The sequence below is a fragment of the Artibeus jamaicensis genome, unplaced genomic scaffold, assembly GCF_021234435.1.
Source record: "Artibeus jamaicensis isolate MK-2021 breed Jamaican fruit bat unplaced genomic scaffold, CSHL_Jam_final contig_1015, whole genome shotgun sequence".
Lineage (NCBI taxonomy): Eukaryota > Metazoa > Chordata > Mammalia > Chiroptera > Phyllostomidae > Artibeus > Artibeus jamaicensis.
Genome location: NW_026521194.1, coordinates 20,659,299 through 20,686,362, shown reverse-complemented (window position 1 = coordinate 20,686,362; position 27,064 = coordinate 20,659,299). Strand labels below are relative to the sequence as shown.

Genomic DNA, 27,064 nt, shown 5'->3' with positions numbered 1-27,064 from the left:
TCCCCACCCAGGTTCAGGGATTTTTATTAACAGTGCATTTCATATAGTTCTTGTAAGTTAAACATTAATTTGAACACAGTTAATATATCTGGATTTTGGTTAAGTAGTTAACTACTTCTTGTCTGAGCATATTTTTCTTAAGTGTAGAAGGCAAATTGATTTACTTTTTAATATCCAAAGATTTTAGTTTATGTTCTCTGTATTAGGCACCTTATGCCTTGCATCTTTCAACATTGATTCGCTTAATGTGCTTGTGGTAAAAGAGAGGGTGCTGAGAACAGTTTTGGTCTCATACCACTTTTTAGAATTCATCTGTTGCATAGAATAAGACATATATGTATCATAAAGTCCCTATCCCAACTGCTCTCTTTGACTAGGAGTAAGAGTATATTTCTGTTTGACATTTAGCCTTTTGGTAGTGCTGTAGTTGGTCACCATAATCTGCAGAAGAGAAACTGAGCCTTGAGAGGCTTATCAAATTCTTTGATAAGATTAAGTTATTTTTGTTCTTGTGGAAAGTATCAAATGTATTAATTCAGTAAAGGATACAAAGTAACTCAAAAGCTTGACATTTTAAAATGTGGCAGTATGGGTTGAAATTCATAGTTAAATTTTGTCGTTAGCTGGTTTATTTTTTGGTAATTCAGTTTACACAGAAAAGTATTTGCGATGCTACAGAATTAGAGCCAAGATTAGTCTACATCTGCTTCTGATCTTAAGGACCTAAAAACAGGTCACCAAATTTATATTTTCAGTTTTCTCATCTGTCAAATGGAAAAAAACCCCTGTTATGCGTATTTTTCAGAGTTGTTGAGAAATAAATGGATTGATTGTACTTAAATATACTGTAAGTGTAAGAATATAAAAATGTAGTCTTTTTAGATGTAATCTGTATTACTATTTTAGAAATACACATATGAGCATGAAAGTAGTATATCAGAACTACTTCCATTGTGCCTTTACATTGTGTACCTATATAGGGGGCAATATTTTCTTGTCTTTTTATCGGTGGTGATGAGGCTGTGCTCATGAAAGTCTTAATTTTTAATCTGTATTTGTGCGTATAAACAATTATCCTAATGATTTGAGGGGTTTTATTCCCTCTGAACCAAGTTTGTTTTGGACCTTGATGATGCTCCATTTCCTGCTGTTGCCCTTTGTCCTGCTAAATCTGGAATATGACTGAAATAGATAGTTTTGCAATGAGCTCAGAGTGAACTTCCTTTTCAGAATAAAAGTTTATTTCATAAAGAAAATAGATTATAGGGGTGTTTCATTCTGTTAAAAAAGCAAGTACCTCTTTATATATATAGAGTTGGGAAAAGTGGAATGGACAGATACACTTTTAAGAAAATTAAAATTTATTTGTCAATTTTGGTTATAATCCTAAATGTAACTTTTTCTAATATACACTAATATATATCAAACCTTATACTTTAATCTGTATTGAGTAAGTATTGGTATATGCAGAGTGTAGAAATGGCTCTTAATTTTATGTGGCTTAATCATGACTTCGTATGTAAGAAAAGTAATGTTTGACTTTAAGTAAAACAAACCAAAATCATTAGCAGTTCAGTAGTAGTGTTTACCAATTACATCTTTATTTTAGGAAGTTAGATGTAAAAGCAAGAAATGAATATTTTATATCTACAGACATGGGAGTAGCTTTTAAGAAAGAACTATTATCTTTGTGGTTTGACTTGAGCCTATGCACTATGAAAAGTTGCTAAGATGCGTGAACATTTCTTATTCTTTTTTTTTTGAATACCAATTTAAAATTTTCCTGGTGGAAGGTAGAATTGATAGTACTTAAATGTGTAGATGTGGAACATGAGAGAAAAGGAACAGTCTTAAAATAATTTTCTGGGGTTTTTTTTGGAAATTAGTGCTTGGTCATTCCTGATTCACCAAATTAGCTAGCACAGGTTCACTAGGTTTTCAGGTAAACACATGAGTTCACAATACCTCACCTAGGTAGAGAGATAGTCTGGAGTCCAGAAGGGTGGTCTGTGCCAGAAATAAAAATTTGAGAATTAATCATATTGTCAATTATTGATTAATTATATCAGAATAAGAAAGAGAAAAAGGCCCTGGCTGGTGTAGCTCAGTGGATTGAGTGCAGGCCTGTGAAGCAAAGGGTTGCCGGTTCAATTCCCAGTCAGGGTAGGCCAATTCCCAGCAGGGGACACACAAGAGTCACCCATACTCTCCCTCTGTCTTTCCCTTCCCCTCTAAAGATAAAGAAATAAAATCTTTAAAAAAAAAAAAAAGAGAAAAGGGTCAAAGTCAGGGAGTCTTGAAGAACATTATCATTTAAGAAGAGAAATAGAAGAAGATGAGTTTGTAAGGAGTTTGAAAGAGAAAAGCCAGGAGTGAGTGGTTGCTTCAGAAATCAGGGATGTTTTAAAGAAGGGAGTAGTCAGTAGTGTAAAATTAAACAAAGCAGTGAAGAAAAGCATTATGGCGTATGTATTAAGTTTGTCAGTTAAGGGATTATTGGAGGCTTTAGCAAAGTAGTTCTAAAAAGAGTGGGGGGAAAAGATGTTGTACAAGTTCCCATTTTATTAATTTTTAAATTAAATTCTACGGACTTTATTGCCAGATCTTGCTATTAAACTGTTTAAATGTTTACTCTTGATTTTTGTACTTTACTGACCAAGTACCTTTATTGGTCTGTGTACCACACTTTGTATGGCATGACTCGACAACATCTGAAAATTTTCAGATTGCCTGGAATCCATCTGTAATTTGAAAAATACCACTCTACAAATTAAAGTCGCTGATGATTGCTTGGTACCAAAGCATATGTGATCACTGAAATTGAGCAGTAGTACTAATTACAAGGTAGTCAGCTGTAATATGCTTAGATTAATTAAAAAAATGAATGCAAATATGCAAACTTTTAAAGTTCTTATAATGGAATTTATGCACTTGGAAAATATTTCTAGTTACCCCCAGTGTTGTTGCAACCCAGTGTCAGAAACAAGCCTGAATTAATATCTAACTGCTGCAACTTTCCCTTTCTGCAGCTTACTTTTCCCATTGCAAAATTACATGGTAAATTTACTACAGAGGAGTGAAAAATTGGGACTAAGAATCCAATCTACTACAGTCATATTTCTTGGTTACAGTTATTCATATTTCTCCCATATGCAATGTCTACTTCATGTCTATCTTAAGAACTCCGAAGTCTCATCCAGTCATGATATTTGTCTTAATCCCAAGATCTGGTGATATACATCAGGTCCAAGTGTGATTCTCGTCATACTGAGACCTGTGACCTCAGAAGACACTTGATAATCTGGTCCCCACCAACCCAACATACAGTGGTGAAACTGATATATGAATGCCATGATAAACACTCTTGAAAAAAGAGAAGAATGGGAGGTACTTAGTGGGCATTGGTCCATAGTGATTCTGAAAACTGAGCAAGTGTTGCCTGGTCCCCACTACCCTCAGAAGGAATGTTCCATTATTTATTTGAGGCTGTTTCTGTTTCTTGGGAGTAGCTGCACAGGCCACTGTTGACTCCATGCTCTTGGAGAGTGTTGTGTTTTTTTTTAACTACACCTGAAATGGACATTGGTGACTGTATATGTTATTGTGACTCAACAGCTCCCTTATCTGTCTTCTTGCATGTAGAAAATTCCCCACAGAAAATGGAGATGGCTCTTCTTCCACCAGTTATCTGTTGTCGACCTGCATTGTCTAAAAACTCCAGCATGACATTCTATAGTATTTGAAATAAGAGACATGCTTGTCTTGCTCCTCATTTTAGCAGGAAAAGGACTGAAGTTTCTTATTAGGTTATCTTCAGACTTTGGGGCTGAGAAATGTATCTGTGTATATAAAAACCCTTTTAACTCATAAGTCAGTATATGTTAGATAAGTGGTAGGCATTTTATTTCCTTACTCATTTCTTCATAAGTATGCCAGTGACATTGCTAATATTTCATGTTTGCCACTTAGAATATATTGACAGCTACCAAGAATAGTTTTTGTGTGTGTATGTTAAGATGTGTATAATTAGACTATTCTTATGCTTCAGAAAAATATTAAGACAGTGTAATCGAAAAGAATCATTACTTGCTTTAATTATTGATATTTAGTAGTTGCCATTTTAAATCTCCATTATAAGAATCATCATTGTGGATTTTAAGTAGATCCAGTTGGAAGTCAGGTACTGCACTTAATTATGATAGTCCTTCATTTTTAAAAATGTAAAGTGCTTATAATTTAGCTTTTTCTAGTGTCTAAGTATTAGGGCTGCCTAGCTTGCCTTTTCTCTGTTTATACTTAGAGGCTTTGACAAAAAAATTTCATTTTGTGCAGATAGAATTCATTTTATGCTCTGGTCGTTGTGGCTTAGTTGGTTGCAGTGTCATCCAGTGGCCAAAGGGTTTTGGGTTCGATTCTCAGTCAGGACATGTGCCTAAATTGCTTGTGGGTTTAATCCCTGGTCTGGGTGTGGTTGGGAGACAGACAATTGACATTTCTCTCTTGCATTGCTGTTTCTCTCTCTCCCTGTCTCTAAAAAGTGGTGAGATGTCCTCAGGTGAGAATTAAAATTTTTCCTTTTAATTTTTTGTGACGATTTTATTTTGGTTATTCAAACTCTATTAAGATGTAAGGAACTGTGTGAAATGACTAAAGTCTGCTATAACTCTAAATGAACTTCATTGAAGATGTCAGAATTTAGTCAAGAGTTAGCAGCATTGGTTTCCTCATCTCCCTCTGAACTTTTATTAAAATAAGTGGAATTCATCTTACAGTGTGTCACTAAGGGAAATGGGGGATTCTATTCTTAAAAATAGTTTATGTAAACCAGTGCTATCTTTTAAAATAGTGAAAGTAACATTTATGTCTAAGGAATATAAACATTTTCTTTTAATTTCTGTCTGTGAGTTAGATTTAGACTAGCAGAGTTTACCCTCAGGTTGAATCAGAGCATTAACTGATTGATGCATCTCATACAAAAGTCATTTAAGCATTTCAAAACAGGTTCCCTCAGTAAAAAATGTCGTTTTGTTTGATGCATTTAATTTAACCACTATATAATCTTTGACATTGAACATTTGAATAGTAGGAGAGATACATACTAATTTTTTTGTCTCAACTTTAAAAAATATATATTTTATTGATTATACTATTACAGTTGTCCCAATTTTACTCTCTTTGCCCCGTCCACCTGATATCTCCAGTCCCTCCAGCAGTCCATCCACTTTATGTCCGTGAGTTATCCATATACGTTCTATGGCCTCTCCATATCCTGTACTGTTCTTAACATCCCCCCGTCTTTTTTGTACTTACCATTTTTTACTTCTTAATACCTGCACCTTTCCCCCATTCTCACCCTCCCCTTCCCAACTCATGACTCTCTTAATGATCTTTGATTCTTTTCCTGTTTTAGATTCATTTGTTGATAGTTGTGAATTTATTGCCATTTTCATGTTCATAGTTTTGATTATCTTTTTCTTATATGATTCCCTTTAACATTTCATATACTAATGACTTGGTGATGATGAACTCCTTTAGTTATACCTGGTCTGGAAAGCACTTCATCTGTCATTCAATTCTAACTGATAGCTTTGCTGGAGAGAGTAATCTAGGTTGTAGGTCCTTGCTTTTCATCACTCTGAATACATCTTGCCAGTCCCTTCTAGCCTGCAAAGTTTCTTGTGAGAAATCAGCTGGCAGTCCTTTTAAAAAAGATTTAATGTATTTATTTTTAGAGAGAGGGGAAGGGAGGGAGAAAGAGAAGGAAATATTAATGTTGAGTGTCTCTTGCATGCCACCTGCTGGCCCTCAACCCAGGGGTGTGCCTGGACTGGGAATCAAACCAGCTACCCTTTGGTTTGCAGGCTGGCGCTAAATCCACTGAACCACATTCGGTCAGGGCTGAATGTGGTTTCTTTAATTCCTTAGTTGTCAGATTTCCATTCAGCTCGATTTTCTGATGGTCCTGAGTGATATTTGTTCTGTAGTTTAGCTGTAATTTTGCTGTGGTTGTGTGAAGAGGCAAGCTATGTGTACTTATGCCTCCATCTTGACTGGAAGTCCTCTCTTCTCAAATATTTTTTCAAATTTCAGTTTAATGCCTTAATTCATGATGTATGAATTGGCCATACCATACTCCCGTTGTTCTGAAATTTCCGTTACCTTTATAAGGAATTTGACAGATTCTCTTGTCTTTATATGCATTGATTGGCATGCGGTAGATAATTTCTTTCTGCCTGAATTTGAGTTTAATCTATTTGAGGGTATCTCATTCTCAAGTTTGTAAAGCACTTAGCTGTTGCTTTGAAGGAGTTGTGATCATTTCTACAATAATGAATATTTGCATCATTATCATTATATACTGCTGCTGTTTTCATGCCTTTATGTATATACAGTAACTTCATTTTATTGCCTAATTATAGTGTAATTTAAGACATTTTGAAGGGCAGTTAAACTCATCATGTTATAGAACCAACTCTGCATGTAAATCTAGCAAAAGACCATAGTAATGCCTTTTACCAAATCTGCACAGGCAGTGACAAGTATGTCAATAACAGCAGCCTCTCTGAGAGTGGTTGAAAACTGCATGTTAATTTCTAAGATCCCTAAATGTAAAAACACATATCTTAGAATCAGATAAATACTATATAAAAGTGACCTGGCAGTTTTTAAAAGAAATAAAATGTCTAGAAATAGAAAATAATCCGGTAGTGATAATTGACAATTATATTAGACAATGAGAATTGGATGGGAGATCACAAGAATTCTTAAAATATATCCCAGGAAGTCAAAGAGATGGAAAGTATTGAAGGCAAGTTAAGAGATATGGAGAATAGTGTCGAAAGGTTTGACACATGTTTTATTGGACTGGAGAGGAGAGGAAAAAATGAAACAAATGTTAATGTTTGAAGAGAGTATAGAGAGAGCTTTCCAGGATGATAAAAATCCAGTAATCTCAAGAACAATAAATAAAATTCCAAAATAAGACACATTGTAAAACAATACTGTTTTTTGAGGGAAACCAAAGAGAGAGTGAAAAACTCTTAAAAGCTGCCAGAGGAGAAAAAAGTATCATTCAACTCATGACAGATTTATAGCCAACCTTTCAGTAATAATGATGAAAGGGAAAAGATAATGGATTGACATCTTTAAAGAAGAAATTCACCAGTCTGTAATTTAACTAAGTGAAATTCTTTTCAAAGAGAAAAATGAAATAAGCCATTTTTAGCAAAACAAAAATAGTTCAGTTCACCAGGAAAATATAACAGTTTTAAGTTTGTGTGTACATTGTAACGATCAGAAAATAAAGCAAGCATTGACAAAACAGAGAAATGAACATGATCTTAGTTGGTGTATAAGAAATTTAACATGCTTTAGTAGTTTTTAAGAAATGCACTTTTCTCAGGAATTGATAGAGTGAATAGACAAACTCAGTAAATATATAGAATATTTAAACAAGAGGATTGACAAATTTAATGTAAGGCATTTATGTAGACCACCATATACAGTATACATTCAAGTACATACAAAGTTACAAAAATGATGATGTAACAGACCTTCAGGCAAGTTTTAACAGATTTCAAATGATTGAAATAATAGAGTATGTTTTCTGATGAATATGTAGTTAAGGAAGAAATTGGCAGTAAAAGATGTTTTAAAATGTTTGGAAGCCATGAAATATACTTTTAAGTAAATCTTTTATTAAAGCATAAGTAATAAAGGAAAACTAGAAGTTTCTTGGAACTGAACGATAAATATACTGCATTTTAGAATTTGATGGGGGCAGCTAGAGAATTATTTGTGAAAATGGCTTTAAGTGAGAAAAAAGAAAAGACTCAAAATTATTAATGAACTAGTCATTTATAGTAGCCATCCTTCAAGATCCCTACCTCCTGGTATTCACATTGTACGAGGGCTTATCTGTGACCAATAGAATTTGGCAAAAGTGATGGTATGTCATTTCTAAAATAAGAAGAGATACTGTTGTGTTCATCTCAGTTACTCCTTTTTTAACCTTGGATCATTTGCTCTGGGGGAAGCCAGCTGCTATGTTGTGAGCAGTGCTGTGGAGCCCATGTTGTGAAGAAGTAAAACCTTGCCAACTACCATGTGAATGAAGTCGAAAGTAGTTCCTCCAAGCGAATCAGACTTTGCTATGACTGAAGCTTTAGTTGACATCTTCATTGTTGGCTCATGAGACATTGTGAGCCAGGACCACGCATCTAAGCTGCTTTTGAATTCCTGATCCTAAAAAACTAAGATTATAATTGTTGTTTAAGCTCTTAAATTTTAATTAGTTTAATTTGTTTGCAGGAATAGATTATTAATATATCCATTTCAAGAAGACTAAAAGAACAAACCCGAAGAAAGTAAAGGAAATGTATGACTTTTTTTCCTCTAAAATCCTTTAAAATCCTTAAATTTATCATGTTTATTTTTCAGTTGTTGCAGGAAAGTTGTAAGAAAGTTGACATAATGAGGAATATGTTTAATATTGATAAATCATTCATTATGTAACATTTGGGGGTAAATAGCATAAATACAGTCTGTATCTAGATATAATTTTGAGAATCTGGGAGTAAGATTGAGAGTAAATTAATATTCCCTTTCTCTGCAAATGTTTCTGGTAGTCATGGTGGTATCATTAGGAAATTGTAAGGTTTATTAATAAAAATCCAAATAGTGGATCTAGGAGATAGTGATCAGTAGCTTCTAATATTACAAAAGAAATAACCAGATTATATACCTTTTGAAGGACCTATGTACTATTTTTGTGAGAAGAACCTAAATCTTACAGTCTCTAGATCTACTAATTCATAGGAAATACAGAAAGCTGAGGAACATATTAAGTGACGTAAGCATATGCAGTCAACAGAATCCCCAGTATGAGAAATACCACACCACAAATGACGTAATGCCTTCAACACATAGTTTAGGCTAAAGAAAGAAATGTAATAGCTTTAAAAAGACTTAAAGGATATATCAACCAATTGTCATTTATGGACTTTATTTGGGACCTGATCCTACCAAAGGCATTTATAAGTGAATGAGGAAAGTGTGAACACTGATATTAAGAAACTGCTGATTTTTTTTGGTGTGATGGTATTGTCATGTTTTAAAAGATACCTATAGGGGTATATATTGAAATATCTGTGGATGAAATGATATGATATTCCACTTGAGAATGGGCATATATGTGAAAGAAGATTGATTATGCATAATTTGATCATTGTTGAAGTAGAGTCATTATACCATTGTCTCTACTTTTATGTAGGTTTTAATTTTTGTTTAATAAAATGCTTTTAGAAGTTGTAGAAATCAATGGAATAATGAACATATGGAAAGGAGCAACCAAATAAAAAGTTTGTTCTTTGATAAAACTAATGAAATTAGGAAGATAAGGTTTGTGGTTATATTTATTTTGGAAAGCTCAGATATGTCCAGCCCTTCTAATACCACCCACAAGGCATATTTCATCTCAAAGATAATATATTATTAACAATCTCATTTGACTTTGTTTAATAAGGGTGTCTCAAACTTGATTAATCACAGCCATCTTTTCTTTTTCAGAACTTTCAAATCAGCCCTGGCTGGTGTGGCTCACAGGATGGTCTGTCTGTGAACTAGAGCATTGCAGGTTCAATTCCCAGTCAGGGCACATGCCTGGGTTGAGGGCCAGGTCCCCAGTAGGAGGTGCTTGAGAGTCAACCATACATAATGTTTCTCTCCCTCTCTTTTCCCCTCCCTTTCCTTCTCTAAAAATAAATAAAATCTTTATTTTTTAATATATTTTATTGATTATGATATTACAGTTGTCCCATCCCCCCACCTTATTCCCCTGTGCCATGCACTCTGCCTCCCACCTGCATTTCCTCCACTTAGTTCATGTCCATGGGTTATACATGTAAGTTCTTTGGCTTCTGCATTTCCTATACTATTCTTAACCTCCCCTTGTCTATTTTGTAGCTACCATTTATGCTTCTTATACCTGTACCAGTTCCCCGGTTCTCTCCCCTCCACCTGCCTGCCAATAACCCTCCATGTGATCTCCATTTCTGTGATTCTGTTCCTGTCCTAGTTGTTTGCTTAATTTGTTTTTGTTTTTTTTTAGGTTTGATTGTTGATAGTTGTGAGTTTATTGTCATTTTATAGTTCATATTTTTTATCACATTCTTTTTTTTAGAAAAGTTGCTTTAACATTTCATATAGTAAGGGCTTGTTGGTGATGAACTCCTTTAACGTGACCTTATCTGGGAAGCACTTTGTCTGCCTTTCCATCCTAAATGAAAGCTTTGCCAGATAGAACAATCTTGGATGTAGGTCCTTGCCTTTCATGCCTTGAAATACTTCTTTCCAGCTCCTTCTTGCCTGCAAGGTTTCTTTTGAGAAATGAGCTGATAGTCTTATGGGAACTGGTTTGTAGGTAACTATCTCAGTTTCTCTTCTTGCTTTTAAGATTCTCTCCTTGTCTTTAATCTTGGGTAATGTAATGATGATGTGCCTTGGATCCAACTTCTTTGGCCTCTCTGGGCTTCCTGGACTTCCTGGAAGTCTGTTTTCTTTGCCAGATTAGGGAAGTTCTTCTGCGTTTAAAAAAAAAAAAGACAATTTTGTAATTTATTGCTCTTCCTTTCTCCTATGGCACCCCTATGATTCCAATGTTGGAATGTTTAAAGTTCTGGAGGTTCCTAAGCCTTTCCTCATTTTTTTGAATTCTTGTTTCTTCCTTCTGTTCCAAATCTTGATTTCAGTCTTGGTTTCCTTTCTCTCACTGTTGGTGCCCTATGCATATTCCTTTATTTCACTTTTCATAGCCTTCACTTTTTCCTCTATTTTGTGACCATACTTAGACTTTTCTGTGAGCATCCTGATTACCAGTGTTTTGAACTATGCGTCTGATAGGTTGGCTCTGTCTTTGTTGCTTAGTTGAATTTTTTCTGAAGCTTTGATCTGTTCTTTCATTTGGGTTATATTTTTTTGTCTTGGTGCACCTGTTATGTTGTAAGGGGAGAGCCTTAGGTACTCACCTGGATGGGGTAATCCACATGCCTGCTTTGTGGCGCTGTATGTGGAGGAGGGGTCTGAGAGGGAACAATGCCACTTGCTCAGCCCTTGGCTTTCAGTCATTTCCTCAGCTACTCACAAGCAAATGGCCCTTCTGGTGCCAAATCCTGGGTGGGTGGGTTTGTGTACATTCTAGGAGCCTGTGGGTCTCCAGTGAACTCTCCTGTGAGACTTGGAATTACTCCCACTGCTGCAACATGCACAGGTTTTTTCAGTCATGTTTTGAGGTTTTAGTTTTCTGCCCTGGAACCCTGGGTTGTGTGGTCTGTCTCTCTTCCCAGTTGTTCCTCCTGGTATATCTGCACGCAGATGTGGGACCACCCAGTCCTCCAGCCGCTGCCTTGGTGTGAATCCTCTCCACCTGGCTGCCCTGCTCCACCCTCCTACCAGCCTGGATGAATGTGTCTTCTTTAACTCCTTGGTTGTCGGCTTTCCATACAGTTCAATTTTCTGTCAGTTCTGGTTGTTTGTTTTTAAATTTGTTGTCCTTCTTTTGGTTGTGTGAGGAGGTAGAGTGTACCCACCTATGCCTCCATCTTGGCCGCAAGTCCCAGGAGTCTAAATAAATAAAATCTTTAAAAAAAAATTTCTGTTCCGCTGCTTTCTGTCATTTCCATAGTGGAACAATACCAGATATTGTACATCTTTGAACATATCTTGCTATTGTCTCTCTGTCTGGAATTCCTCTCTTCTCTCCTCCCTCCTTAAAAATATCCACTTATAATCTATGAAAACTTTTGAGTGCTTCTGTTAATTACTTCCTATCTTGACTGAGTAACTTCTTTCTTTGTATTGTTTTAAAACTAGTCACACTGTTTTACTTCTCATGCTGTTTTGTGTTTATTTGTTTATGCCTCTTAAAAATTTATTGTTCAATTGTGGGTATGGCCCTACAATATTATATTAATTTGGGTGTGCTGCATAGTGATTAGACATTTATATAAATGACCGGTCTGATAAGTCTAATACCGATATGTCACCATTCATAGTAATTGCAATGTTATTGGCTATACTGATGCTATACTTTACACTCCTCTGAGGGTTTTAATAACTGGCTCTTGTAAGTAATGCTGAAGTGAACATGGGGGAAACATAGGGGTACATATAACCTTTTGAATTAGTGTTTTGGATTTCTTCAGATAATTGCTGAGAAGTGGAATTGCTCAGTCATGTAGTTCTATTTTAAAATTTCGAGGAACCTCCATACTGTCTTCCATAGTAGCTATACCAACTTATAATCTTATGCCTATCTTTTCTATGGGGGAAAAAAGGGTGCTTTGAGGCAAGGTTATGTGTGTGTTTTTTTTAAATTAAGGTATAACTGACATAAGATTGATTTATTTGTCTCATATCCAAGAGTGCCAGAGTCTGGCACTGTCCTTGGCATATACTTATTAAATGTTTTTTTTTTAAGTAACTAGGTTCTGTCAGAAAAACTTGAGGGCTAGCTTTAGAGACTAATCACCATTAATAATAATTTCTATGGAGGGCATGTATCTTCTTTTGGTAGAATGTTAGAAAATACATTACGAATACAGGGTGGGGCAAAAGTCAGTTTACAGTTGTATGTGAAAGTTTATTTTTGTATTATTATTTATTAATAAATTATTTTCCATATGAACAACTACAAAGCTACTTTATCCCACTCTATGACTAACTCACTTAAATAACCTTTTAAAATCCACCTCATATGTAAGTTGGGAGCTGCCCAACTTATGGTTGAAATATGTATATTTTTGTAAAAATTCATAGTTCTGAAACTTTAAAGACTACTAGAGCCCAAATATTGTGAAGAGGAAGCAAGATGTTTCCCCTATTCTTACCTGTAACTACAGTTAAGAACTAGGTGAAATTGTATGGATTCCTTAATTCCATTACTCGATAAAGCCTTCCAGCAGAGGAATGGATGTTATGAGAAGATAAAAGCCTCTTGTGCTTTAATGTAATTTAAATAATCCCATTTAACCAGTGGTCACTGTATTGGACAGCACATCTCTAAGTGTTGGATTTTGTTTTATGGTAATGGGGAGTCATTGCAGTTATTGGAACAGGAGAGATGAGATGATTACATTTTAATTTAACAAATCCCATTAGTAGCTATGTATAGGTGGGAGAAATTGAAGCTACTGAGACCAGTAGGAAGCTACATAACAGCTCAAATGAAAGAGTATATTTATCTTATACAATAGCAGATGATTGGGTGAAAATTTGAGTGCAAAATCGGTAAAGTTGATTTTGTAATTTCATAATTGCTTATTTTATTACATTGGACCATGACCAATTTAATAACAGAGTCTATATCTTTTTTTTTAATTGATTATGCCATTACAGTTGTTCTATTCCCCCCTTCATTCCCCTCCACCCTACCCCTCCCGGTCCCCACCATTACCCCCCCTTTAGTTTATGACCATGTGTCTCAAGTTCTTTAGATTCTATATTTCCCATACTATTCTTGCCCCCCCCATCTATTTTCTATCCACTGTCTATGCTACTTATTTTCTGTACCTTCTCCCCCCACTCCCCTGTTGCTAACCCTCCTTGAGATCTTCATTTCTATGTTTCCACTCCTGATCTAGCTGTCCTTTTAGTTTGCTTTTGTTTTAGGTGTGGTTGTTAATAACTGTGAGTTTGCTGTCCTTTTCACTGTTCATGTTTTTTAACTTCTTTTTCTTAGGTAAGTCCCTTTAACATTTTATATAATAAGAGCTTGGTGATGATGAACTCCTTGAATTTGATCTTATCTGAGAAGCACTTTATCTGTCCTTCCATTCTAAATGAAAGTTTTGCTGGATAGAGCAATCTTGGTTTTAGGTCTTCGGTTTTCATGACTTGGAATACCTCTTTCCAGCCCCTTCTTGCCTGTAAGGTCTCTTTTGAGAAATGCGCTGACAGTCTGATGGGAACTCCTTTGCAGGTGACTGTCCCCTTATCTCTTGCTGCTTCTAGGATTGTCTCCTTCATTTTAATCTTGGCTAATATAATGATGATGTGCCTTGGTGTGTTCCTTCTTGGGTCCAACTTCTTTGGGACTCTCTGAGCTTCCTGGATTTCCTGAAAGTCTATTTCCTTTGCCAGATGGGGGAAGTTCTCCTTTATTATTTGTTCAAATAAGTTTTCCACTGGTGGCTGTTCCTTTCCCACTTCAGGTACCCCTATAATTCGGATGTTGGAGCGTTTAAAGATGTCCTGGAGGTTCCTAAGACTCTCCTCCTTTTTTTGAATTCTTGCTTCTTTACTCTTTTCTGTTTGGCCATTATTTGCTTTCTTCTGGTCCACTCCATTGATTTGAGTCCCAGTTTCCTTTTCATCGCTATTGATTTCCTGTGCAATTCCATTCATTTCAATTAGTTTCGCCTTCATATGTTTGTCTAATTTGTGGCTATAATCAACCAGTTCTGTGAGGATCCTGATGACCAGTGTTTTAAACTGTGCATCTGAGAGTTTTGCTATTTCTTCATCGCTTAGATTTATAGGCTCTGGGGCTTTGCGATCTTCTTGAGCCATTTTTGGTCTGTTTGCGCCCGTTAAGTACAAGGAGCAGAGCCTTGGACTCCCAGGTCGCTGGGTTGTGATGCTCTGTGTGGGGGCGTGGTCAGAGCGGGGGAAATGGCGGCCCACTCTGCTGTTTTGCGCTGATGGGGCTAGGTTGTTCACCAGGGCAGGGCCACTTAGGTCGCTGGGTTATGACGCTGTATGTGGAGGCGGGGTCAGAGCAGGGAAATGGCGGCGCCTTCCGCTGCCACTCGCCACTGGGGTCTGCCGGGTCCTGTGCAATCTCCCACTCCCTCGCTGGTCTATCTGCGCCCGAATGCGCGACCACAGTCAACCCGCAGCCCTGCTCCCTCGCTGTTTCCCCACAGTTGCTCGCTGAGTTGCCCACCAGGTCCAACCCTGTGCCTGGATTCTGCGCGCCTGAGTCTGTCTGACCGAGTTTTCCTGTGCTACCCCGCTCTGCCAGCTGCTGGTTTCGCCCCTCTTACTGGTCAGGCTGAAGAATTTGTTGTTATCAGACTTCCGAAAAGTTCAATTTTTCTGTGTTCTGGCTGTGTTTTCTGTTGCTAATATTCAGTTATCTCTAAACTTGGCTGTGTGAGGAAGCACAGCTCTCCACCTATGCCTCCCTCTTGGCAGAAGTCCCAGAGTCTATATCTTAATAATGGTAGCCAACATGTTTTGAGCATTTGCTAAATGTCAGGCCTTAAATTTATTATTTATATCATGTAGTGCTCCTAGTCCTATGAGGTAGGAAGTATTCATTTTACAGATGAAAAACAGTAGCAGAGATAGTCAATGCAAAAGGATTTGAAAAGAATACAATTAAAATCATGTGGCAAACAGGATCATGAAATATTTAAATGTGTTATGTATAGCGTGGAGCGTTTTTGTTTTGTGGGAGCGTACTGATTTTGGTACATAGTAGGTTATAACAATAATACTAAGTAATACTTAGATTGAGCATATACTATGTGGTAGGCATTATGTTCTAAGTCTCTGACGCCTTTCAGGTGACTTAATTTTCACACTAGCCCTGTAAAGAAAGGTACTTTTGTTATCCTCATTCTTACAGAAGAAGAAACTGATGTGCAATCAGTCATAGGGTGACTTGTTCAAGAAAGTGACAGAGCGGGATTTAGGGCCTACATAATTTGGCCTCAGTGGTCCTGCAGTACTTACTAAATTTATGTGCTGTGTTCATTAATATTGTACACATATGGAGATAGAGCCTATGGTGTTTTCAATATACCAGATTCCACTTAACCATGAAAGTGATGAAGCTTGAGATTCACTTACTATTTCTGGGTGTGTGGAGATCTGTCTTTTTATGCCTTTGGCAGTAAAGTAAAGATCCTCAAAGGCTTTACTCAGGCTGTGTGGAATGTGGATGATTTTTGTGTTCAATTGTTTTTGGCTTCGAGTTTATTGATTCTGATTAAATTCTCCTATTTTTGCCCACTGAACTCCATTTTGTTCCTGTTCATGATTCAAAGACAGGGTAGTGCAGTGGGAAGAGTATAGTTGGATTCATATAGCCTTTCATGTTAAAACTAGTCCTATTGATTATTAACTGTGTGACTGTGGACAAGTTGCATATCCTTAGAACTTCTGTATTCTGACTTAAAATAGGGGAAATGAGACCTCTGGATAGTTGTAAGAAATAAATTGGATGATATATATACATATATGTGTATATACTTTGTTTGCTCTAGTACTTAGCATATGGCAGATGCTCAAAAAACTAAAAAAAACTAATCGCTTTACTTCTCATTAAATGAAACATTTGCAAATTTAAGTACCATTTCTTTTCTTATAGTTGCTCAACATCCTAGGAAAACTCTGTGCTTGTTAAGCACTTGGTAGTTCTGACCTTTAGACTTTGAACCAGATACTGTAGAGTTCCTAAATAAACTATGAGGGAGAAATGCATTAATTCTTTATGACATTATGAGACTATTTTGTTTCTAACTTTTACTAAGAGAGACTCCTCTGCTTTATTAAAAAGGAACAATGATAAGGAAAACTCCAGCTACTTGCATTTCTGGAGCCCTATCTTGAATGGGTAAATAAATGAATGAATAAATGAAGGACATGCTACTTGGAAATGAAAAACAAGTAATGAAATCCTTGAGAAAATTTCTCATGAGTTTTTTTTCTGAAACATTTCCATCTTATTTCTCAGTGATGATGTAGATAGTGGCAATTTATGATCTGATTTTGGAACAGAATATTAATAGAAAAACAAATACACAAAAGGTCAGCAGTCTGCATATTCTGAGAACATTCTTTTAGGAATTCAGATTTGTAGCGTAATGCTTTTATTTTAGGGAAATAACTAATGACTAAGTAACTAATAGCTTCTGACTATCATTTTGAAATTGAATAAAGAAATGTTTAGGAGGGGAAGGAAATAAATTTGAACATAATATTTAATAATGTTATATTTAAATAGACATTTTTCTGATGAATTATTTTTCAAATCAGCTTTGAGATATAACTTACCACAAATACCAGATTATAAATGTCAAATTTGATGAATCTTGATATAAGCACACATTAATATAGCTACTACCCTAATAAAAAAAATAGAAAATTTCTGGCACCGAGGAAAGTACCCTTTTTGTGCCTCTTTAGTGTTCTGAAAGACAGCCAGTGGTCTAATTTCTATAACCCTGCTCTTGAAATTTTTTAAACGATTTATTTCTTTATATTTTTAGAGAGAGGGGAAGAGGGGAGAAAGAGAGGGAGAGAAACATCAGTGTGTGGCTGCCTCTCACGTGGCCCCCACTAGGGATGCTGCCCTGCAACCCAGGCATGTGCCCTGACTGGGAATCGAACCAGCAACCTTTGGTTCACAGGCCAGCACTCAACCCACACCAGCCAAGCTAAAACTTTGTGTAAATGAAATTATACAGTGTATATACTTGAATTCCTGCCATCTTTTGCTGAACATGGTTTTAAAATTTCTTTTTGTTTTATCAATAGTTCATTCATTATTAGGGAATATCATTCTACTGTGCGAATATAGCACAATTTTTTTTAAGGTTTTATTTATTTATCTTAGAGGGGAAGGGAAGGAGAGAGGGAGAGAAACATCAATGTATGGTTGCCTTTCATGCGTCCCCTGCTGGGAATTGGCCTGCAGGGAACTGGTCTGCAACCCAGGCATGTGCCCTGACTGGGAATCGAACCGCGATTGTCTGGTTTGCAGGCCCGTGCTCAAGCCACTGAGCTACACCAGCCAGGGCCGAATATAGCACAATTTTTATCATTTAACCTGTTGATGGATTTTGGTTTGTTTATAGCTTTGGGCTATTAAAAATAATTCTATGAACATTTTTTAGAACACTATGAATATTTTATTTTTTTCTTACTGACTTTATTGGGGTAGTTCTGGTTAATAAAATTATATAGATTTCAGGTGTATAGTTGTATAAGAAAACATCTGTATACTGTATTTTGTGTTCAACACTCCAAATCTCCTTCCGTCACCACTTATCCCCCATGTACCCTCTTCTACCTCCTCCAACCCCCATTTGTCTCTGGTAATCATCATACTGTTGTCTGTGGCTTCATTTTTTTATTTCTTTATCCCTTCACTTGTTCTCCTGTCCCATAACCCTCCTTGCCTCTGACAGCTGTCAGTCTTTTCTTCTTGAGTCTGTTTATGTTTTGTTAGTTTATTTTATTTTTTTCATTATATTCCACATATGAGTGAAATCATATGGTACTTGTCTTTCTCTGACTGGCTAATTTCACTTAGCATGAGGCCCATTCATGCTGTCGCAAGGGGTAAGATTTCCTCCTTTTTTGTACTGTCAAATAGTATTCCATTGTGTAAATGTATCACAGCTTTTTAATCCTCTCATCTACTGATGGACACTTGGGCTGCTTCCAAATCTTGGCTATTGTAAATAATGCTGCAGTGAACATAGGGGTGCATATATCCTTTCAAATAAGAATTTTGTGATTCTTTGGATATATTTCCAGACGTGGAATCATTATGTTTTAGCAATTCCATTTTTAATTTTTTGAGATAGCTGCATACTGCTTTCCACAGTAGTTGCACCAGTCTGCATTCCCATCACCGGAACTCCCATTCCCTTTCACATCCTCCTCAGGACTTGCTGTTTGTTGATTATTGATGATAGTCATTCTGACAGGTGTGAGGTGATTCTCATTGTGGTTTTAATTTGCATTTCTCTAATGATTAAGGACATCTTTTCATATGTCTATTGGCCATCTCTTTGTCCTCTTTAGAGCAGTGTCTTTTTGGGTCCTTTGCCCATTTTTAACTGGATTCTTTTTTCGGTGTTTTTATAAATTTTGGATATTACCTGCTTATCAGATGTATCAGTGAACATGTTATCCCATTCAGTGGGTAGTCTTTTTATTTTGTTGATGGTCGTCTTTGCCGTGCAAAAACTTTTTAGTTTGATGTAGTCCCATTTATTTATTTTTTCTTTTGTTTCCCTTGCCCAGGGGCATATAGCAGAAAAAATGTTGTTATGAGAAATGTCTGAGATTTTAATGCCTCTGTTTTCTTCTAGGGCTTTTATGGTTTCAAGTCTAACATTCCATGAACATTTTTGTACAAATGTTTTGTTGATATGTTTTCACTCCTCACAGGAGAAAAAGGATAGGCTATGTAGTAAATGTAAATGCCAAATTATTTTCCAAGGGATTATACTATTTTATACTCCCACCAGAAATGTGAGTTCCAGTAGCTCTGCATCTTTATGTATACTTGATATGATTAGATTCTCTAATTTTAGCCATTCTAGTGGTTAATAAATCATGCTTTTTTGATTTCAATTTACATTTCCCTGAATAACTAATGGTGTTGAGCATGCTTTTGTGAACTATTTAGCTGTTTGTATATCCCCTGTTGTAAAGTGTTTTAAGTCTTTTGCCCATTTTTAAATTGAATTATTAGTTTGTAAGTTCTTGATGCAAGTTCTGTCAGATACATGTTCTGAGAATATTTTCAGCTGATATATGGCCTTTTAATTTTCTTTTTTTTTTCCCCTCAACATTTATTTATTTTTAGAGAGGGGGGAAGGGAGGGAGGAAGAGAGGGAGAGAAACATCAATGTGTGGTTGGTTGCTTCTTGCATGCCCCCAGCTGGGAACCTGGCCTGCAACCCAGGTATGTGCCCTGACTGGGGGGGATTGAAATGGTGACCCTTTGGTTTGCAGGCCCGCGTTCAATCCACTGAGCTACACCAGCCAGGGCAGCCTTTCAGTTTTCCTAATGATGTCTTTTGATGAGTGGAAGTTTTTTAATTTTGAGTAAAACCATTAAAATTTTTTCTTCTTTTTTATGGTTTGTGATTTTGTGTCCCAGATAAAAAGTTTTTTGTCTACCCCAAGGTTACAAAAGTATTGTCTTTTAGATGATTTTAGTTTTCATTTTTATGTTTAGATTAATGATACATTTTCAATTTGGTTTTACTTATGCATTTTATATTTCTCATTAATTCATTTAACAAGTATTCATTGAGTACCTGGTCATGCTAGGCACTGTTTTAGGTACTTGGTATCTGTTAGTAAACAAAAAGAGGTCAGTCACGGTGAGCCCTAGATACAGTCCCTGCACTGTGAAACCTACACTTTATGGGAAGTGACAGACAAATTAATAAGTAAATTACAGAGTATGTTAGAAGGTGAGAAAGAAACATGAAGTGGGGCAACAGAAAGGGGAAAGGTAAAGGTGAGTAAGAAGGTTTGCAATTTGCCCTGGCTGGTGTGGCTCAGTGCATTGAGTACTGGCCTGTAAACTAAAGGGTCGCCGGTTCGATTCCCAGTCTAGGGCGTATGCCTGGGTTGTAGGCCAGGTCCCCAGTTGGGGGTGTGTGAGAGGCAATTGTGCATTGATGTTTCTCTCCCTCTCTTTTCCCTCCCTTCTACTCTCTAGAAATAAATAAGTAAAATCTTTAAAAAAATTTTTTTAAATCATTTGCAGTTTTAAGAAAGGGTGGTAAAATTATGTTTCATTGAAAATGTTATTTAAAGAGTGACTTGAAGAGAATGAGGGAGTTAGCCATTCAGCCACCTGAGGGAGGAGTGTTCTGGGGAGAGAAAACAGCCGTTACAAAGGCGTTGAGGTTGGGGCATGGCTGGCATGTCCCTGTGACAGCCAGCAGGCCAGTGCAGTGTAGGGTAACGATGGATGAGGTTAGAGAGGGGAGGGCACATTTTTAACAGTCTTGTGGGATATTAAGACTGTGACTCTGTGTGTGACACGAAAAGCCATTTCAGGGTTTGCTGTACAGTGGAACCTTCATTCTCAACCTTCATTTGTTCCAGAAAATTGTTGGCAAACAATTTGTTCAAAAACACAATCTCCTTTGTTTGTCACATGAAAGATGCATGACTGATCATACAGGTATAAGCGTGAGAGGGTTGTGAGGTAGAGAATTGAGACCTGAAGTTAGACAACTGAGACATTTTAAAAAAAATTATTTTAGAGAGAGGGGAAGGGAGGGAGAAACAGAGGGAGAGAAACATCCATCAGTTGCCTCTTGTGCGCACCCCAACCAGGACTCAACAGCAACCCAGGGATGTGCCTGAACTCGGATGACACCCAACCAACTGAGCCACACCAGTCAGGACAACTGAGCCTTTTTTTTTTTTTAATGAACAACCTGGTCAAGAACCAAATTGTTTCAGAACGGAGGTTTGACTGTACTTAGAACATATGTCTTCCTGAGTATCACTTAGAAATTTCATTTTATTTCTTCTTTTTAAAAACATTCTATTTATTTATTTATTTATTTATTTATTTATTTATTTAGAGAATAGAGTGAGAAAGGGAGAGATTGATGTGTGAGAGATACATTGATCCGTTGCCTCTCACACATCCTCTACTGGGGACTTGGCCCACAACCCAGAAGTGTGCTCTGACTGGGAATCGAATCGGCACCCCTTCGATTCCCAGGCTGGCACTCAGTCCTCTGAGCCACACTGACCAGGGCTTTATTTCTTCTATAGATTTATTCACTTACAGTTGCTTACTAGGAGTAAAAACTTACCCCCCCTACAGATAGGCTTAATATGCAAATGTTTTTATTTCAGAAAGATCCAGATTACCTGAAGCTATGGTTAGAAAATTTTGTTTCCAGCTATGAACAATTCTTAGATGTTGACTTTGAAAAGCTGCCTACCAGGTATGTAGAAACACTTAATAATCTTACTGTTGGGTGAGTTTGTTAATTTTTGGCACAAAGACTTCATTGGTGACATATAAAGGATAGCAATTATGTGGCACACAATGATACTCTATATTATATAACCCTGCTGTCATGGTAGATATTGCTAATTGAACACAGCAGTCTTTTTTTGCTGATACTAGACTTGGCTTCTGGAAGTCCCTTTTCCATTTTGGTCAGCCCCTGGCAGCTGGGTGTCCTGCAGTTCAGTTCTGACACTACGTGGAGTTAGTGCCAGAAACTGCAACTTAAGGGCAAAGTACTGCATTAGACAACCTTTACTTCAAACACTGTTTGCAAGTCTTAGGAGCTTTGCACACTTCTCACCAACTAGCCATGAATTTGGGAGTTCTCACGACTTCCTCAGGTTCATCAATTTACTAGAACAATTCATAGAACTGAAAGCACTGTGCTTGTGGTTATGGTTTTACCATAAAGGATTCATGTAGGACAGCGCCTGGAAAGGTTTTCATGCCGGGCTTCCGTACTCTATCCCTATGGAGTCAGGGCATGTTGCCCTCCCTGAACATCAGTGTGTTCGACTAAGGAAACTCTTTGAGCTTTGGGTATCCAGAGTTTTATTGGGTCTTATTACCTCATTGACCATATGGTTGAACTCAGTCACCAGGTTCTCTCTCCCAGAAAGTAGGGGGGAAGAGGGGTCTTTGCGATTCTGCTAGCTCCTCTCAGAACTGTCTGAGGGTCCACTGTGAGCCACTTCATTTGCATACAGTTTCTTTATTATACCACAGGCATTTGAGTTGAAACTTACATTTATTCCTGGCCGTAAAGTAGGGCCTTAGAAGAACTTCTGAGAGGAGGTGAAGTATTTATATTTTTAAAAGCTACATTTGAACATCAATAAATGGACGGAAATTCAAATCTTATGGCAAAGTGCAAATACGAATTTTTTCTCCCATTCTTCTTTCTACCACCATTTCCCAACTCTCACAATTCCCAGACGCACTTCTCAGGTAAAGTTCTATCTCAGGCCATCTTGAAGGGCTGCTACTTGTAAGTCAGGTAACAGAGTTTAGGTTGTCTGGGTTAAAAAGCTGGAGAAATGAGTAGACACTTTAGCTACAAAAGAAACCCAATTTAGAGAGATGTGTTGAGGGGGAGAGGAGAAATGGGTCGTATTTGATGATGAGAAAGAATATCTGGAGAATTAGAAATCTTCGAGGAGGAAAGCATCTGCAGTTTGGGGATGGAGGTAGGCAGTAAGAGGGTAGGCACAGATGAGTTGAATCTTGAGAATCAAGTGGGAGGCCAGATTGTGAATTGCCAGGTGTGCGCTGTTAATGGGCTTCAATTTTTTTGTTATAGAAGTCTCTAGTAAAGACTTTTCTGCCCAAGAGTGTCATAATCAAGTTGTTTTTAAAGTTGCTTTGGTGACATTTGGAGGTTGGATTGAAAAAGGTTGAGACTGAAGGCAAGAAGCCTAGTTAAGACATGATTGTAATAATTTAGAGAAAGAACTTAGTAGAGTTTTAAACCAGTGCATTGAACTAAAGAGAGGATGTGGTTATGCTCCAAAAGCAGTAGTGCTTCATTATTTGTAAGTACGGTTTCAGAGTTGTTCTTTATTAGATTGAGTATTTGTAACAGGTTTATACAGTATTAAGTCTTTAACTCAGAATAAGATGATATGTTACTGCTTTTCTACTCATCAAGTGATTGTAGTTTGTGATTAGGAGTGCTTCTTAAATAACTTACAAACATTGCAACATTGCAAATCATGAGCCTAAGAGATTTTTATGGAGCTAAGATTTGGGCCTTCGAATGGTTGGGGTTTACTAAGCAGCACTTGTTATCATCTTGACATTATTAATGTCTCTTTTGGGGGGGCATAATTTCTAAAAACATTATGTAAACATATATCACCACTACTGTATTAAAAGTAAGTGAAAGCATGCCAGGATCATTGCTTTGTGATTTTGTTGGCTTATTTAAAATTGTATTTCGTATCTTTGTCAGAAAACTGATAAAAATGATAAATTTAGATTTTACTACTAGTAAGCTTTAAATTTTTCAAGTGAATGTTATGTCCAAGATGTGTGAAATTAATTTAGTCAACCCTAAAAATAAGGAAAGCTCATGTGATCATTTAAAGTAAACTGACTTTATAGAATTTACAAGTTAGAGAATTCATAACACAAGGCAAGGATTGTTTTTACTAGAATTTAAAGCCTTGAAATGTAAGCTGGACTTCTTTCTGTGATAGATTGAGACAACATTATCAGCTCTTTAGTACAGACATTCGGTAGCCAAACAGAGGAGTGAAACAGATTTCTGGAACAGATTTGGGAACATAGAATTTTGGGCAATAAAGTCCTAGAGTAAAATGTTTCTACATTCTTAAATCGTCATCATATTAGGAACACGGCTAGAAATTTTAACTTTGTCTGTACATCATGTTCTAACCAAGCCCCAGTTTTATAATGAGATTAGGGGGAAAAAATTAAGTATAGGTTTCTCTTTTAGAAGCTGTTTCTTTTTCTGTCTAGTAAGGTAAAAAGCATGTACAGGTAGAGAATGGGATACCTAAAGATAAAAGGGACCAATCCCTTAAGTAACTAGGATTGGATATTAAGAACATGATGTTGTCTTTCTTGTTTATGTTTTTGGAAAAGTAAGGAGGAATAGTTCAGCTTAATCTTGAAAATAAGTTATGTTTAAATCTTTGTTTTTTATTTTGAAGTTGCTCTGGTTATTCTGATTACCTCTATTTTAGCTTTTAGACAAGAAAAAAGTATATATAAAAATGAGACTTTTCTAGTACCATCTATAAATAAGAGAGAAAGAAAGATTCCACAGCTATAAGTAAAGCTATGCCCAGACTTATTATTATTATTTTTTAATAATAATAATAAAGTTTGTTTTCAAACTTTATTCCCAGGCTTCTTTAGCTTAATTAGCTGCAAAAAATGATTTGTATAGAAGCAAAAATTGGAAAGTGCTGCAGTGTCCAAGGGGGTAGGGCTTAAAAATATTAGAGATCTAGATTTTATCAGATCCATAAACAAAATTTGTGAAAGCAGTCATAATTTAAAACAGCAGCTTCCAGTAACTTCTTCAAGTTCATCTTCAGAAGTTAACTCAGTTCAGTTTGCTTCATTCTTGGAAGCCTCATCAGAATTCTCCACAAGATCTGGAATTTCATCATCACCATCCTCTCCTGTAGCAAGTGATGCTTTTCCATCCACAGATTGTTTGGGCAGAGCCTCAGTGAGTCTTCCTTAAACTAGTCAGACTGTCTGCACCACGCTGATTTCAGATGCTGGGTAGCAGTGCTGTCAGCGGCTTTGTCGCAGGGTGGCCTGTGGTGAAAGTGTTCGCTGCCCTGAGATGCCTGAACTTTAGGCTTGTTAAAGTGGATCGCTGTTCCTTGGTTTCTGAACATGTTTACCTCTTCAATACCAGAGATATAGTTTACTCCTAACTTCACTAAAATGAAACATGTATTTTCGTAACATGGTTATAGAATTTGACAGTCTTGGTAATGTACCCTGTGATTTATTTTCTGTGTAATTTAGTTAAAGTAAGGTGTTTATTTTATAAAACACTGTACATTGCAGTGTGATTCAGAAAGAGGCTAATAATAAGCACCATATATTTTTATGTGACTACTAGTAATGTGCTTTAAATTTTTCTGTCCACAGTGAACAGAGTAGCCTTTCATTCAGTGTAAGAATAGTAATACTTTATACTAAGCATTATCGGCAGATAAGGTATAATTGTTATTTAACAGTAGGAGTTTTTTTAGGGTGCTTCTTTGAGATTTGGGCATTTTTCTGAATAGAGAAAGAGAAAAAAGTGACTTGTGAAAAGGCTTTAGTGATGGTACAAAATATGGAAAATAAATTACATTTTTTGGAGTTTTTTACATATTTCAAAGCTGAAAATGCACATTGATTTTCTGGTTTCAGAGCCAGAAATAAGGCAGATTGGCACTATAGTTTTATTGACTAGGGAACTTTAGAGATTAAATGAAGTGCTTCATGTTACAGAGGTGGAATTTAGTATGTGGGTCTTATGACTTAGAATCTAGGGACTTTTAATTTTAAGAGACACACAGAGGAGCCAGCCACATCTCGTGTTGGCTTTTGCCCTTGAAGAACAATATAGTCTTTAAAAAAATTTTTTTAAATTAATTTATTTTTTAGGGAGATAGGAAGGGAGAAAGAGAGAAACCTTGATTTGCTGTTCCACCCATTCATTTATTCATTGGTTGGTCCCTGCCCAGGGGTGGAACCCACAGCCTTTTGTATCAAGACAGATCTCTAATCGGCTGAGTTACCTGGCCAGGGCTAACAATATCGTCTTCTTGCACAGAAACCAGTTGTCAAAAATAGTGAAATATTACTTAAAAAATATATTGATGCTCGTACTGAGGTTTCACATTCACCTCTTTATCATTTTGTTTTCCTTTTGCTGACCCTCTTCTCTCCCTCTTCTGATCACATGGCTTGGTAACCTATAGGTAGGTGAATACTGTTTAGTATAGGTACTAAACAATACCTATTTCTACTTGCTAGTTATTTTTTTAGAAATGGTACGTGCACATGCATAGATATATTACATTTCTAAATAGAAAATGAACTAATTTATGTTCTAAACATTTTCTCTAAAAATAGCAAAATTTAAAATATAAAAAGCCTCTCTGTCTTTTTCTCTTTTCAGTAAGCCTCTGCTGAAGTAAGACTAGCCTCTTCTCTCTAAAAATCTTCTAAAGTGTCACTTGTCATTTGGTGGTGTCTTGCAGAGAAGGCACAGAATATCTGAAATAAAAGAGCTTCTTTAGGATTTGAGCTGAATATGCAATTCCTCTAATGTGTGAAATATTTTCTTCCTGTATTTAAACTCTTATTTTGTTCCCCTTATATTGTAGGGTAGATGACGTGCCTCCAGGAATATCTCTCCTTCCTGACAATATTCTGCAGGTTCTGAGGATCCAGCTATTACACTGTGTTCAGAAAATGGCAGATGGGTTAGAGGAACAACAGCAAGCCTTATCAATTTTGCTTGTCAAATTCTTCATTATTCTTTGCAGGTATCTGGTACAAATAAACTAGTTATTTATTTTAAGTAAATATTGCTAAAATGGTAGTGCATTTATTGATTATTATTGGTGTTTTTTCCATACAGAATGTTAAAGAATGAGAGCACCTTTTGCAATAGGCTTGCTTTTTGTTATTATATTGGAAAGCCTTTTAGTTACTATACCTAGTTATAGAGAAATTCAGCCAAGATTTTTTAAAAATGGCTTTAGAGTAGAGACAGCAACAGAAGTTTTC

General features: G+C 36.5%; 1 protein-coding gene and 1 pseudogene across 7 annotated transcripts in view; one reads left to right on the top strand and one right to left on the bottom strand.

Annotated features, from left to right (window-relative positions):
• Positions 1 to 27,064, top strand: part of NBEAL1 (neurobeachin like 1) — a 165,340-nt gene that overhangs the window by 6,117 nt on the left and 132,159 nt on the right. For all 7 annotated transcript variants that reach the window (XM_053658795.1, XM_053658892.1, XM_053658853.1 and 4 more), the window contains exons 3-4: positions 21,634 to 21,725; positions 26,659 to 26,820. In XM_053658795.1, the coding sequence (XP_053514770.1) occupies positions 21,634 to 21,725; positions 26,659 to 26,820 (254 nt within the window). The remainder of the gene's footprint in view (positions 1 to 21,633; positions 21,726 to 26,658; positions 26,821 to 27,064) is intronic.
• On the bottom strand, positions 24,872 to 25,170 carry LOC119064371 (transcription factor BTF3-like; annotated as a pseudogene).